The sequence below is a fragment of the Chanodichthys erythropterus genome, chromosome 21 (genome assembly GCF_024489055.1).
Source record: "Chanodichthys erythropterus isolate Z2021 chromosome 21, ASM2448905v1, whole genome shotgun sequence".
Lineage (NCBI taxonomy): Eukaryota > Metazoa > Chordata > Actinopteri > Cypriniformes > Xenocyprididae > Chanodichthys > Chanodichthys erythropterus.
In genome coordinates this window covers 17,931,768-17,948,101 of record NC_090241.1, presented here as the reverse complement: position 1 = coordinate 17,948,101, position 16,334 = coordinate 17,931,768, and the positions used below count along the sequence as shown (strand labels likewise).

The 16,334-nt window shown below is 34.1% G+C and overlaps 1 protein-coding gene across 7 annotated transcripts in view; it reads right to left on the bottom strand.

The window, feature by feature from the left end:
• Window positions 1–15,799, bottom strand: part of kif1aa (kinesin family member 1Aa) — a 79,346-nt gene extending 63,547 nt beyond the window's left edge. For all 7 annotated transcript variants that reach the window (XM_067372890.1, XM_067372891.1, XM_067372892.1 and 4 more), the window contains exons 1-2: window positions 15,545–15,799; window positions 11,952–12,115 (exon numbers count right to left, since the gene is read on the bottom strand). In XM_067372890.1, coding sequence (XP_067228991.1) covers window positions 11,952–12,057 — 106 coding nt within the window. In that variant the 5' untranslated portion in view covers window positions 12,058–12,115; window positions 15,545–15,799. The remainder of the gene's footprint in view (window positions 1–11,951; window positions 12,116–15,544) is intronic.
• Window positions 15,800–16,334: the final 535 nt, after the last annotated feature.

The window sequence follows — 16,334 nt, the reverse complement described above, 5'->3', positions numbered from 1 at the left end:
CGTGCTTTATTTCCAATTTGTAAACGAAAAGTTCTTTCAATAATTGATGGTTTCATCGAGCTCACAAAACTAAATCAGGGGTGCGTTTCCCAAAAGCATCGTCATCCAACTAACATCGCAAGTTCCGTCGTTACTAACATAGTTAAAAAATTTGGTGCTTCCCGAAACTATTGTTCAAACGAATATTCACAAACTGCATTGCAAACTTGTGTGGTTGGAACGACAGCTTTCGAGCTGTGGTTAGAAGCATAGTCTCTTGTTTTTATGACGTGGACTTAATAAATCGTCATCTTGAGCAAAATAAGCAAGCTGACATTAAGTACAATGTATATCTTTTATTTTGAACATACAAATGTAATTTACATTTTTTAGTTTGTAAAGAGATTTTAAGCACCGTTTTTGAAGAGTGCGCATGTGCGTTTATACTCTAGTACATTGGTACATAAGAATGAGCCTATGATTGAATCTGGGATTATAAGCAAAATAACAGATAAATGAGAAATAGTCCTCAGATGCCTGTAATTTATAGCAAAAAAATCTAGCATTAATTCGATCTCAAACGGATTCATTTAAAGAAGTTATTACTCCATAACCTGCATGACATCATTAACCAATGACAGGTTTGCGACAATACAATTTCGGGAAACAGTCGCAACCAGCTAGTTGATTTGTTCAACAATGTATCGTACTATGGTAGTGAAGCAGCGAGTTACATTTTTGTATGGGAAACGAAACGCACCCCTGAATGATTCCTTCATGAATTTACCTGATCCTCTCATGGTTCAGAGAGAGAGAGTGAGAGATAGAGAGTAATATTTGTTAAAGGTGCCCTAGAGCGTACTTTCACAAGACGTAATATAAGACTAAGGTGTCCCCTGAATGTATCTGTGAAGTTTCAGCTCAAAATACCCCATAGATTTTTTTAAATTAATTAAACTGCCTATTTTGGGGCATCATTAACTATGCACCGATTCAGCACGCGGCCCCTTTAAATCTCTCGCTCCCTGCCCCCCCCCCTCGAATATAAGTGCAGTTATACAGTGCATAAAAAAAGTTCACACAGCTAATATAACCCTCAAATGGATCTTAACAAGATGTTCGTTATGCATGCATGGATCTGATCATGTGAGTATAGTATTTATTTGGATGTTTACATTTGATTCTGAATGAGTTTGATAGTGCTCCGTGGATAAAGCTAACATTACACACTGTTGGAGAGATTTATAAAGAATGAAGTTGTGTTTATGAATTATACAGACTGCAAGTGTTTAAAAATGAAAATAGCGACGGCTCTTGTCTCCGCAAATACAGTAATAAACAATGGTAACTTTAACCACATTTAACAGTACATTAGCAACATGCTAACGAAACATTTAGAAAGACAATTTACAAATATCACTAAAAATATCATGATATCATGGATCATGTCAGTTATTATCGCTCCATCTTCCATTTTTCGCTATTGTTCTTGCTTGCTTACCTAGTCTGATGATTCAGCTGTGCACAGATCCAGACGTTAATACTGGCTTATGTACTGAACATGGACTGGCATATGCAAATATTGGGCATGTACATATTAATGATCACGACTGTTACGTAACAGTCGGTGTTATGTCGAGATTCGCCTGTTTTTCGGAGGTCTTTTAAACAAATGAAATTTACATAAGAAGGAGGGAGCAATGGAGTTTAAAACTCAATGTATGTCTTTTCCATGTACTGAACTCTTGTTATTCAATATGCCAAGGTAAATTCAATTTTTGATTCTAGGGCACCTTTAAGAACAGAAGACAGCTCAAGATTGGTGAAGTGGGAACACAGTCAAAGAAATAGGGCAGGGCACACAACAGGAGAACAGGCTGGTCAGGGATGAGGCAGCTCCAGAAGGTATGGCAACGATTTAGACAAGGCAGCAGCTCAAGAAACCAGAGGCTTGGCACTGTGAGATCTAACTGCTGAAGCACAAGACAAGCTGCCAGGTCAGGAGAGTCAGCAGCCAGGGAGGACACAGGAAGCAGGGCAGGGCAGGGCAAGGCCCAACACGTGACACATACACACACAGGACAAGACAACAAGAGATGACAAAAAATAAAACGAGAAAAATAAAAACTGACAAGACCTATATGACTAGAAAAAATATGAAATAAAGAAACTAAAATATAACTGGAACTAGCAAAGAAAGAGAAAACAAAAGTAATGAACAAAAAAAATCTGCAACTAGACAGCAAAAATAAATAAATAATTCAAGAGAGAAACCAAAAACAGCAAAAAACAAAGACTTGAACTTGACTTGAATAAAAACACAGGAGCAAAGAAAAACTAGAATTATCAAAAGAAATCAATTAAAAAGGAATTTATACTTGTATGATTTTACGCTGTATACCCACATTGAACCAGCGGTTTGGAAAATGAATGGATGGATGATTCACCTGCAGGCGCCATCTTCTGGCGAGATGCAGGAATTCATTCGGCACGACTCTCACAGTGCATTATGGGTATTCTCTAGCCGTTGAGTGTACATCAGTTGTACACTCTTTATTGGGGTGCATTATGGGATTAAATGAGTGCGCTCTATAAAGTTCACCATGGTTCCGGACACCACTACAAAATGGCTGTCCCCTCAAATAGTGCCCTATTTAAGGGTATAGGCTAGGAGACGATTTTGAACACAGCCAAGGACTAAAAAAGAGGGCGTGGTGACAAGAAACAAGGACGCAGGATGAGAGGAGCACATGGCCAACACAAACAAAGACAAAGCCATGTGCTCAAGCACAAAGACAAACAGAGAAACATTAAACAAAGACAAAACAGAAAAGACTGTCAGATCAGGATCCTGCCAGATCCACTTCAATTCACTGACCCAATGATCCGTTTGTAGCGGTTAACAGCTTACTGAAGAGGAAGATTATCTGTGAATGACTTAAATTTGCTCCATACACAAATTTGGCATACAAATTAAAAAAACAAAAACAAATCATGTGTACTTTTATGGCACTTTTGTGACTCCCCATTCATTATAACTGCATGAAATAAGTGACCTTTCTTCATAATTTCTACTTCCATGGTCAACAGAAGAAAAAAAAGTCATATGGATTTGAAAAGACACGAGGGGAGTAAATGGTGACAGAAAACAAATGTGTTGATTCATCATTAAAACATGGATTTATTGCTCCAAAAATCAACCAAGGTTGCAGAGTTCCATTTTGTTCTTCAGTAATGCAGGTCTATTTCAATTCTAAATGGTGAGAAAAATGAGATTGGAGCACTATATTATTTCTAATACTGACACTTACAGCCACTTAAGAAAACATTTCTGGACCTTATAGATGCAGCACCACAGTTTCAGATACAACATAAAACATATTTATGACTCTCTCTCACACACACGCACACACACACAGCTGCCAAGTAACAGAAGGACATGTCATTGCATAATCCCTTCTGTAAATCCCTGTTCTAGTTTTCAACTATATCACTCAAGCAAAGCTAATGCCTGAAAACAAATCAATTCCTCTACTAACTAAAACACCCAGGACATCTGAGCTCCAAAAATTAGCAAATCTAATTCATACCAACAAAAGAAATATCCTCTAAAAACAGGCTGAAATATACTAATTGTATGGTTCTATTTTAAACTCTCATATAGCTTCATATCAAAACATATCTGATCATGTGAATCTGAACATCACACACATTAAGAAACATCCTGCGGCCACGTTATTCAACGCAGAAAATTCTAAAATGGCCGACCACACTTAAGGACTCTGGAGTGAAATAATTCATTCACTTGTAAAAGGGACAGACCTTTTTACCCAGTCCATACATCTGTGTTTGTCTCTAGGGCAGTGCAGTACCGGCTGTATATGAGTTATAATAATAGCACCACATAGCCCAGGGGACATCATGCGTCATTGGTATAGAAGCACTGCCATGTTACATCTACACTTGTAGCTAGTTGCAAAATTATTTTTGCATGTGTGTGCCAACTGGTCTGGCCAGCTGAAGTAGGAGGAATGCTTTAAAAAGGGAATCAAATATTTTTCTGTAGCCGTTTCCTCTAAAAACAAATGAATTAATAATTAAATCATTTTACCTCAGATGCCAAATTAAAATGAAGCTTTGTTAACTTATCAAAAGTACCTTTTTTCTATATTCAATATTTAAAATACTTTAAAAACTGATTAATTCATTTTGTACTTCAACACATTTTGATAGGTTTAATATAAGAAGTGGACTTTTAAATAAAACCATTCATGACAATTCCAATTTTTTAATTTTTTTTAATTGTATTATTATTATTATTATTATTATTTTATGTATTTATTATTTATCTATGTTTATATATGTATTATTTATCTATGTTTATATTTATTATTTATCTATTTTTATTTCATTTTTTTATTTTATTTTAGTTTAACTGTTTTTATTTTTTTATTTAATTTAATTTTAACTGTTTATTTTATTTTAACTGTTTATTTTATTTTAACTGTTTATTTTATTTTAACTGTTTATTTCATTTTAACTGTTTATTTCATTTTAACTGTTTATTTCATTTTAACTTTTTATTTCATTTTAACTGTTTATTTTATTTTAACTGTTTATTTTATTTTAACTATTTCATTTTAACTGTTTATTTCATTTTAACTGTTTATTTCATTTTAACTGTTTATTTCATTTTAACTGTTTATTTCATTTTAACTGTTTATTTCATTTTAACTGTTTATTTTATTTTAACTGTTTATTTTATTTTAACTGTTTATTTCATTTTAACTATTTATTTCATTTTAACTGTTTATTTCATTTTATTTTATTTTTTATTTTATTTTATTTTATTTTATTTTATTTTATTTTATTTTATTATTTTAATTTAATTTAATTTAATTTAATTTAATTTTATTTTATTTTATTTTATTTTATTTTATTTTATTTTATTTTATTTTTATTTTTTTTTTTTAATATCCTTTGATAGGTTCAATACCAAATGTGGACTATGAAATGAACCATACAACACAATTTTTAAATTGTTATTTTATTTGATTTTTTTATTGGATGGTTGCAGTTTTTGGTCAAAAATAACAAGAACGTGTAAACATACATTTTATAATATAGAGGCTATATGTTTTGATGTTTTTTATATTGCAAAAGAGTTTAACAGACATAAAGCTGAATAAATGGCACATGCTTAAGAGTAGTCACAATGGTACTGCTAATTGTAAGTGTTCCACTAGCACAGGCCTGTTGCTAGGAGGCAAGCAGGTCACATTTTGGAAACTGTGATGGGTTTGGAGTCCACTAACCAATCAAACCAATCAGTGCTAATGATGCTAACCTTGAGATGCCTCTGCTTGAATTATATATAGCAGTCATGGTGTCTGATTTCATGCTCCTGATCTGCTGTATTCCAGCATGAAGTAGGTTGTTAAAACACTTTTAATATATAAAGAGGTAAATAATCAATAATGGTCTTGTGCTATAAATATTAAACCTCTTCTCCTCTCATCATCTCTCCTTTGCTCGGCTCTCAATAACGACAATGATTCACGTCCACCCTTTTCAGTAGCTGTTACATCAGAGTCATGACTGAGGCAGTAAATGCACAAACCTAATAAGGAGGAGGATTTTTAATTGCTTTAAATACCTAGAAGAGGACGTGGCGACTGCTGACGTTTGTGTGTGTGTGTGTGTGTGTGTGTGTGTGTGTGTGTGTGTGTGTGTGTGTGTGTGTGCAGTGAGATGGAGATTTTAGGTTTAAGTTTCATTGAATGTGTGTAACAGTGTGTAAACCTATTAAAGGTCAAAGAAAAGGTCACTGTGAATGGTAACCTTATAATAACAAAAACCTTTTCCATTATAGCTAGTTGACTATATATATAATTTTCTCATTTTCTATTACATTGAGTTAAATATATGTAATTTTTCATTATAGCCAGACGACTATACTCTATTTTTCCAGTAGGGCCATCATGCATTAGACTACAAACAAAGTAATCAGATCAATCTTAATGAAAACTTTTCAGGAAGGTGAAAACTAATTCACCAATATGAACTAAAATACCTTTGTTAAAGGTATGGTCTGGTATCTACCACAATGTTGTTTAAGCCGGGTTCACATTATACAGTTTTCAGGGATCTCTTTTGTAGGGAGTGTGTGTGATGCTCACTTGTTGTTTTGTTTCGTTTCATGTTTTGTAGATCATAAAATAATTCTGTTGACGTAGACAAAAAAAATTCCGCCAATCCCTTGATCGAATAGTGTACAATGCTTACAGGCGATTAATTGCCTTTGCAATAAATCTTAGCCTCTGATGGAGATTTGGTAGGGTCGTAAATTTTACATCACAGTCGTGCCGTACGACTGCTCCTATGTGAGGTCAACAGAATGGGACAGATGCCTTGTCTGCAATGTGTATAGTACAGTCTGAAATCATTGAAAAAGATCATTGATTTCACACTGTGTACCATGGCTTTTACCCAAGATCTCACTGGGATTATATCGCAAGAAACAACAGTAAAGGACCATAAAAATAGGACAGCCAAGTCATAGATTCTATTAAAGACTGAAGACACCATTGCCATGCACACCATTCTCAATCAATAAAAGGGAAGGGAGTTCTGGGAGTGATGTGATCAAGGGTGCTTTGATCAACATGGCACTCAAATTCTCTAAGTTAAAGTCCATTCCATAATCATATGATTTCATCAAATAGATAATTCAGTATCTTTTCTAAATGGACTTCTACCACATATATAATTACCACAGTATCACTGAGAACACCACACAGAATTTACAGCTGAGACCAATGAAATCCTGTGTCAGTGAAGATTTTTTGCTGTTAGAAACCATTAGGCTGAATCTTATGAAAGTTTTCTCACAGGGAACAGAGCTAAAATCTTCTGTGGCTCAGTAATGATACAATTTCCGACTAAAAGGAAACCTCTTTATAAGAACTTAAAGGCCTGTGTGAGCAGCCCAATGGTGCCTTAGTGATAGCAGGGTGGCTTAAACCAGTCAGAGCTGTCAATCACTCAGCTTTCCACCATTCTACAGTTTTGTGGGAACTCAGCTATTGACCCATCTCAAGCTGGCAGCGGTGACAAAGCAGCCAGCACAGAGCACAAAAGAGACTCTCTGGGACCAGACTTCCACTAACAACCAGTTATTTACACCCTCAGATTGAGTCTGGCCTCTCTCCAAATTACTGCTGACTAGAAAGGCTCTTTCATGACATCATCGACCCTCTTACCGTACACCGAATCTACCTTTCAAAAGGAGAAAAGGACTGCAATCTACAAAACTAGTCACGTGTGTTTGCGTGTGCGTTTATGCATATTTGAATTTTTTTCTAGGCCTCTGGTAAAGTGCCCTTAACCTACAGAATGCACTCACAAAGCCATATTCTCCACATACACAACAAAAACAGGCTCAAACATGTTGTAATTGAATGTTTCTCACATTAGATTTTGAATAGGTCTCTTCCATTATGCCACTGGGCCTTTATACGGATTGGTTTAAGCAGCCTGACGATTGTGTTAAAGCTTTGAAAGGATGCCTTTGAGTGGATTCTGAATAGACACAGGCAAACCACACAGGATGTCTGTGCAGGTAATCTAGCATTTCAAATTAATGCTATGCTGTGTCATGGTTTACAGCATTGCGGAGTGGTCAGGTTAGAGGCTAAGATGAGATGAAATGGCTGGTTTTATTTACAATCCAATTTTAAAAGCTAAGATTTGAAATGTGATTATTGGGGGTAATCCTTACTTTTCTAAGGGTGGAAATGCACATAACATCCTATGGCAAACTTCGCACAATATTTCTTATGTAATATTAATCAAAGTTGTCCAAATTAGGCACTACCAGCTGTGCATTTGAATGCACCTCAAATGTTCGAATTAGCAATGTGTCGAGAAGATGTGCTAATGTCTTTAAGTATGTCAGAATTAATTTGTAAATGGCAAGAGCAATGTTGAATATTTTCATGAAAGAGTGATAAGTGCACTTAATGTCCTCAAATCAAAAAATGTGTAATAGACTAGCCTGGACTCTTTATTATCCATAGGTTTTTATGGATATTTATGTCTACATGCACTTATTTTTATGTTCGGATAAGTGCTGGAAGTCACAGTATGGACGTAGAAAAAAAATTATATTAATATAACATATAAACAGTGCCAATTTTAGTTTCAAAATTATATAGATATTTTTCCATTACCGCTTGAATTGATGGCAGATTTTGAAAATATTGTCAGAGCAGCGACGTTTATCTCCAAATATTAGTAATATGACAGAAGGTTGACTAACACAATCCATTTACAATGACAGTAAGTGTTTCTGCTGTTTTTAATGGCTCATTTCTCTGTTGTTCAAGGTTCATAGTCTAATCTGCACCCATTAAAACAAAATAACTGGAGGCTGGTGTATAACACTTTTATCCTCACTGTTATCAATGTCACATACATTATGCTCCACTTGCTCAGCTCCCAAAACAACAACAACAACAACAACAACAACAACAACAAAAATCTGCAACATGGCTTACAGATTTGCCAGTCCCAACATTCCTCCTTCGTAAAACCCTTGACCTGAGCTACACGACAATACTGTGGTGTAATATTACATCCTCTATCATTAGGACCTTTTTGTATGTGCACTGTGTTTTTATAAAAGGTATAACAAATGGCTTATGGCTTTTTACTGCAATTTTTTTTTACTCAATATTTGATGTAAATATCAACACTTTATCAAGAACTACCTCAGGTGAAGAGATGATGGTTTTTTCAAACAACACAAGGTGGAAAGGAGGAAGCTAAATTAGGCCAAACTCTAAATATTTCACAAGCTCTCATCCATTATTGACTAATGGCTTCGCCCAGCTGGCAGATTAGAAATCAAATCTCTCTCCAGTCAACGATCAGTTCCCTCAATTCTCCGAGCACACTCACACACTTATAACAAAGAAATTCTGCTGTATAATGACATTATTGTACATTTGTATAATGTAAAAGTGTCCATTTACAAAGGAATACAATAATACTCCAATCTCAATTTAAAATAATATTCAGAATATATTTAACCCTTCTGCCACACACTATTGAATAAAAAGACAAAATAATGTAACACTTAAGAATACTGTTCCAACATTAATGAATAACTACACAGGAACAAATGAGTAAAGCAATATTAACATTCTAGCAACAACTAACAAGAAACTCTGATTAATGAATTAGTAAGTAATAGCACTCAGTTGAATGAGATATAGTTCATTATTAGCTAATCAATAACTATTATTTTTTCATACCTCCCAGAGGACTACAAGTACAGATTCATCAATAAATAATGAATAATGCACACATTATAATTCATTCTAAAGTGAAGATCACAAAAACACACTAGAAATGACTCAAGTATTAACGAATCCTTCAGAATGAATTACTAATTATTTGGAACAGTATTCTAAAGTGAATATCATGATAACTTCATAGAAATGATTGAAGGCATTGTATTAATTATTTATTATTCACATTAATTATGAACCTGTATATAATAGTTCTTAGTAGAGGGTATACCTCTGGGAGGTATGAAAAAAATAGTAGTTACTGATTAGTGATACTATAGTGAACTATCGCATTCAACTGAGCACTATTATATTACTTACTAATTCGTTAATCAGAGCTTCTTGTTATGAATAGTAGTTATTTGAATGTTAACATAACATTTGAATGATAACACTTTTCTTCCTGTGTAGTTATTCATTAATGACAGAACAGTATTCTAAAGTGTTACCCAAAATAATAATTCATAACTTTTTTCTTACAGTGATTCTCCAGTGTTACAATGTTTCTCCAATTTTTTTTCAGGGTACATTTAAATTTTGTACCTTAAAGTCTTGACTACAAAAATCTATTTCCACTGTTATTGCCCACCTTTTGCCAAAAGCCACACCTACACTATGGTTAAAATATGGGGGTCAGTATGTTTTTTTTTTTTTTTTTAATTAATACTTTTATTCAGCAAGAAAGCATTAAATTTGAGAATTCAGCTTAGTATTACTTAGTATTAGAGTATTACTGTTTTTTTACTGTATTTTTGATGAGACTTTTTTCAAAAACATTAAAGGTGCCGAAGAACATGTTTTTAAAAAATGTAATATAAGTCTAAGGTGTCCCCTGAATGTGTCTGTGAAGTTTCAGCTCAAAATACCCCATAGTTTTTTTTTTAATTAATTTTTTTAACTGCCTATTTTGGGGCATCATCATAAATGCGCCGATTCAGGGTGTGCGGCCCCTATAATTCTCGTGCTCCACGCCCCAAGAGCTCGCGCTTGCCTTAAACAACATAAAAGTTCACACAGCTAATATAACCCTCAAAATGGATCTTTACAAAGTGTTCGTCATGCAGCATGTCTAATCGCATAAGTATAGTAGGCCTATTTATTTGGATGTTTACATTTGATTCTGAATGAGTTTGATTGTGCCCCGTGGCTAACGGCTAATGCTACACTGTTGGAGAGATTTATAAAGAATGAAGTTGTGTTTATGAATTATACAGACTGCAAGTGTTTAATAATGAACGACAGTCTTGTCTCCGTGAATACAGGAAGAAGCGATGGTATCTTTAACCACATTTAACAGTACATTAGCAACATGCTAATGAAACATTTAGTAAGACAATTTACAAACACCACTAAAAATATCATGTTATCATGGATCATGTCAGTTATTATTGCTGCATCTGCCATTTTTTTCGCTATTGTTCTTGCTTGCTTACCTAGTCTGATGATTCAGCTGTGCACAGATCCAGACGTTACTGCCTGCCCTTGTGTAATGCTTTGAACATGGGCTGGCATATGCAAATATTGGGGGCATACACCCCGACTGTTACGTAACAGTCGGTGTTATGTTGAGATTCGACTGTTCTTCGGAGGTCTTTTAAACAAATGAGATTTATATAAGAAGGAGGAAACAATGTAGTTTGAGACTCACTGTATGTCATTTCCATGACATAACTGAACTCTTGTCATTTAACTATGCCGAGGTAAATTCAATTTTTGAATCTAGGACACCTTTGATATACCCCTAAACTTGGAACCTGTCACTGAGCAATTTTATAAACAAATCATGAAATAGAAAAAAGACAATTATGACAATTATGAAATAAAATACCCTTTTTCCTGAAAGCATTGTACCTTTCAACTAAAATCTACTTTAATTATATAGTTAACCCTGGCTATATGTATGCCTGTGCGGCTTTAATGTTCTCACTTGTTTACTCAACAGCAAAAATTTGGTCTCCTCATGACCATTTGACTTAATATTTTTAACTGGAGATCACGCAAGCACTCACACAATCACGTCTTCTACCTCATTTAAACCATTTAAGTTGTCTTGATTATTAATTTGTTTCTTTTACTACTCAATGACCTAGAAAATTACACATCCTTATTAGTTCCTTTGAAAATGACCACTATACCGGCTAAAAAGTGGTTGCATAACAACTGTCAAAAAAAGCAAACCAAAATCGATCACTAATAATTGCAGCTTCAGTGGTCATTAGCATTGCTGCTTGTCATTTATGATAAGTTCATCGCAATATCACTTTATTTTTTCCCCTCTATTTTAATAAATCTCAATTTCTGTAGCCACATTAGATTAATGGCTGACTATGAAATTAATGTCAGATCAGATTTACTGGAGAGTTTATTCACCCCCGGTTCACTGATCAGTTAGCTACTGTCCCATATCATCTCAAAATGGCTGCCCTTATGAAATCCTGCAGATGAGGTCAAACACTCACACAGGCCCATAAACACATAACGCATGCAAGTGAAAACAACATTTAGACACACAATAAAAGTGATGCTCTATAAACATGAGTGTTTTGAGTATTCTTAGCAATTTAACTGCTGGATGTTCTTCATTTAAGCACTGGGGCTCAGATGCAGTTAGGTACTTACTGGTTGTGTTTCCTGACATCTGGATGATGCACTTGGACTCTTTACTGATTTCACGAGAGTTGAAGGGGCGAACCCTCACCGCCACCTTCACCGAGGCCCCTGCCATGGTGCCTCTGTGTGTGTGCTGAGAGCACTCCTTTAAATGTCCAGGTCAGTGCTCACACCTGCCAAGAGAGGAATAGAGCATTGATGGTAGATTCAACAGAACAGAAACAATGTCAACAAACAGAAAACTGGAAGATCTATAGCTATTATATATCTAATTGTAGAATTATAAAATACACCAGTGTCTGTGGTTTTCAGAATTGGGCTACTTTTAACTTATGTTAAAAGTATGTATATAGATACATATATACCTACATACATACATACAGACACACACACACATTATAAACTGTATGCAAAAGCATAAGTGCAGTCTGAAATTTTCTGAATTTTTATAAAACTTGTATGTTTATGTTTTTTATAAAACTTGTATGTTCACTTTAATGGCAATTGATCGGTCATTTTCATTGTCATTAAAGTGAAGTAACTGAACATAAACATACAGGTTTGATAAAAATGCTTATTTTAGAAGAAAATTTCACATCCCCTTGGAATTATAAGGATCTGTCTGCATTCTGAGCAGTTTTGAGATATTGAGCTTCACAGTTTTTGCATTTCATTTGACTTTGTAGATATATAAAAAGTCCCAAAATGTACATAAAATTTAAAAAAAAAAAAAAAAAAAAAAAAATCACATAATGTAAATAATTTGTCACAGAATAAGAATATGTGAATAAATCAATTTTGACAACAATTTCAGATAGAACCTTATAATTCCAAGGGGACATCTTAGAGGCATTTGCATGTATGTATGCATGTATGTGTGTGTATATTGTGTATATTTTATATATTTTATATATATATATATATATATATATATATATATATATATATATATATATATATATATATATATATATATATATATATATATATATATATATATATATATATATATATATATATATATATATATATATATATATATATATATATATATACACATATACATACATACATACTGTACATACATACACACATACACACACACACACACACACATATACGTATGTATACATATGTGAATATTCTCGATTATTACATTTAAGTTTGTGTAGATATGTATATATACACGTGTGACACGACTAATATATATACTTTATATATAGTGCAGTATTCATATATATAAAAAAATTTTTATACATTTTATAGGTGTATTATTATTATTAATATTGTTTATATTTTTATATTTATCATTCTTAATACACTATGTGTGTGTGTGTGTGTGTGTGTGTGTGTGTGTGTGTGTGTGTGTGTGTGTGTGTGTGTGTGTGTGTGTGTGTGTGTGTGTGTGTATATGACCAATACATTTCATTAACCTTTGAAAAAATTCTAAAAATTCACAGTGCATTAAGTAATTAATAAATTAGTTAATTTTGAGATTTACATTAACTAAGATTAATAAATTCTGCTGATATGTACCTCTGACCCTACAGAGGATAAGTGGAATGGATGGATGGATATAATATATAGTATATTTCTAATGTATATATTTAAAATTATTTTAATAATTACACATGAAAAGATGCTAATTGATTGAGACATTTTGATCATTGTACAAAAAATAAAATAAGTGATATACTAAAAATACAGTCAAATCCATACGTATGTGCAGCATTTCTGAAAATAAAGGAAGGATATTACTCATTGTGTAAATCTATTACTATATAGCAGCAGAAAAATTGATTTAGACCCTTCTCCATTGGAAATTGAATTACACCTAGTTTCGGGAAGGCTGTTAAGCTGCCTATCACCATAGCAACTATGAGTATAATTTTTGATGCATCTATAAAAAAAGATGGCATGAAGGGATAAAAAGCAAACGCGTGATTTCAGTTGTGACTTACAACCAAGTTAAACAATAAATCCCAAAAATGATCAATATTTCAATGTTCAAACAAAACAGGAAGGCTATGTTTATATGACCTCGCCGTAAAAGGATCATGCACGGTCAGCTACAGATCTAGAGAGATACTCGGACCGGCAGCAACAAAAGAAGTGCACGGCTGGCTAAATGTCAGTACGCTTCCTAGGATTACAATGGCCCAATAACAGAGCTGGCTGCCACCAACTCCGAGTCCAGCTCAGCCTCTTAGTCAGACCAAAATGGTGGTACAATTAATGTGTCAGAGAAGATTTATGGCCTTTAAGCTTCAATCTTGTTTTCAAAGACTTCTACTTCTTATATATATATATATATATAAATGTTTGCTTCAGTAACTAGGTTTATTTGAATACATTGAATACATACAAATGAGCTCAGAGATCTCGTGCAAGTAAAATTCTGAAATTTTCAATTATATGGACATCCTGCTGAGTCACCTTCTGGTGTGTCAGAGTGGGTTCAGTCTCTCTCGTTACTCTCTAGTCTACTTAGAGACTCAAAGGTTGCAAGTCACTTTACAAAGATGTTAGTAAGCTGTTGTTTCTAGTGTTTTTGAGTTAAAAAAGAAGTGATAACTATGACAACGATTTTATATTACATGTATAGTGATCGGCACATTGATTAATTAACCTATTCACATCTGTTCTAAACAATCTGTAATTAACATAATTCGTAAAAGAGAATTTAAGGCCACAAAAGTAAAAGATCAAGCAATAACCTAAGAATAAAGGTCATGTATTTTGAACATACAGTACATCACAATTAAAACTGTTGCACTCCATCCATTCAGATGCAAATCTTCATTACAGAAAAGCAGAGAGATTGATTGTACTGCAATACATGTTGTCAACCTAAAAATGTGCTTCATGTGATTATATCATAATTAACTGCTCTTATTCAAGATAAAATGATTATTTAAGAAGTCTTACCACATTGTTACACCAATAAAAGTAATTTTAAGGGTAAAATCAAGTAGAAATTGTGCCTTAAGGTAATATTTTGCAGTGTTGATCATAAAATCATAAATATTTAAGGTTCTTTTTAATTTGCCGTCTATCATCCCACTCCTAAATGTCGAGAAATCTACATAAATCATGAATCATGCCTGACATCATTTATATAGTGCTGTTAGAACACGGTGGGACTCATACATAAGCGTGTGATGACAGAAGTCATAATATTTTACCCAACTCGCTATACTATTACATTTTAGGGGGGAAGAGGAAAGATTGTACTGTAAAATAGAAAGCATTAATGATACTTTGCCTTGTAAATTCTCAAATCATGATTCATTAGCTCTATCCTGAAGACATCGCTGTGTGCCTGCCAGCTCGAGACAATGAATGACAGTGCATTTATCCGTCCCGCACTTAGAAATATGTACACAAGGACAGAGGGCCATTTATGACGAACAACAGCTGTTCCATTACTCAATAAAAAAACACTTCTCTGTCATCATAATAATGTCTGGATTTGTTGACCGCTCTGAATGGCCGCACCCCACAGCAGTCCCACCCTGGTGACCCAACACCAAATAAACAGACAGAGCCTCATTAATACTGCATTGTCCTCTAGAACACGCCAACAATGAAAAAACTCTTACCTTTACAATGGTGATCCTCTGATGCTCTCAGCTACTGACTCTATAGATCAGCTCCCACCACTGCCTCTTGCGCTGGCTTCTCAAATTCTTTTTCTTGAGCTCTTCCTCTGATATGTTAAAAACAATCTGCTTTTCGCTCTGTTTAACAAAGAGTCCTTTATTTGTTCCAGCGAGGTATTGTGTAGCTGGATGCCTGGTGAGGCCTGCTTGTAAGGAGGAAGGCTTCCTTGGAAGGAGGAGAGATCTTTGAGTGCCCTGTAATGTAGAAGCCAAAATGGCTCTGCTGGCTGCCTAGAGCTGTGATGCTGAGACTGACTGAACCAGTGACATCATCACTGAGGAAGGCAGAAGCATCAATGCAGTAGAGAGGGAGAGAGAGAGAGAGAGAGAGAGAGAGGGGGAGGAGAGAGGAGGGGGTGAGGGATGGAGATTAGATTCCCCATGGAGTACGGTATGCACGCACACACACAAACATGGCTCTACATAACATGAGATTCAGTGGCTAGTGCTGGACTGCATATGTGTGATAGATCAAAAGAAACCAAGTAGGTGTGTCCCAAACTATAGTACTGTATGCAGTATGATTTTTAAGACAAAATAATATTTAATATTTATTTTAATTCTTTTGACTATTTGTTAATTAGAGACTAAAAGTAAAAAGACACCCGTAAAGAAATCTCATTATGAGATATAATGTATCTTAATAAAATTTGCATTCATTTTATTTGCAATTAGTTTTATTTAACAGCTATAGATGGCTAAAATTCTATATTATTAAAAATGCCAGTCA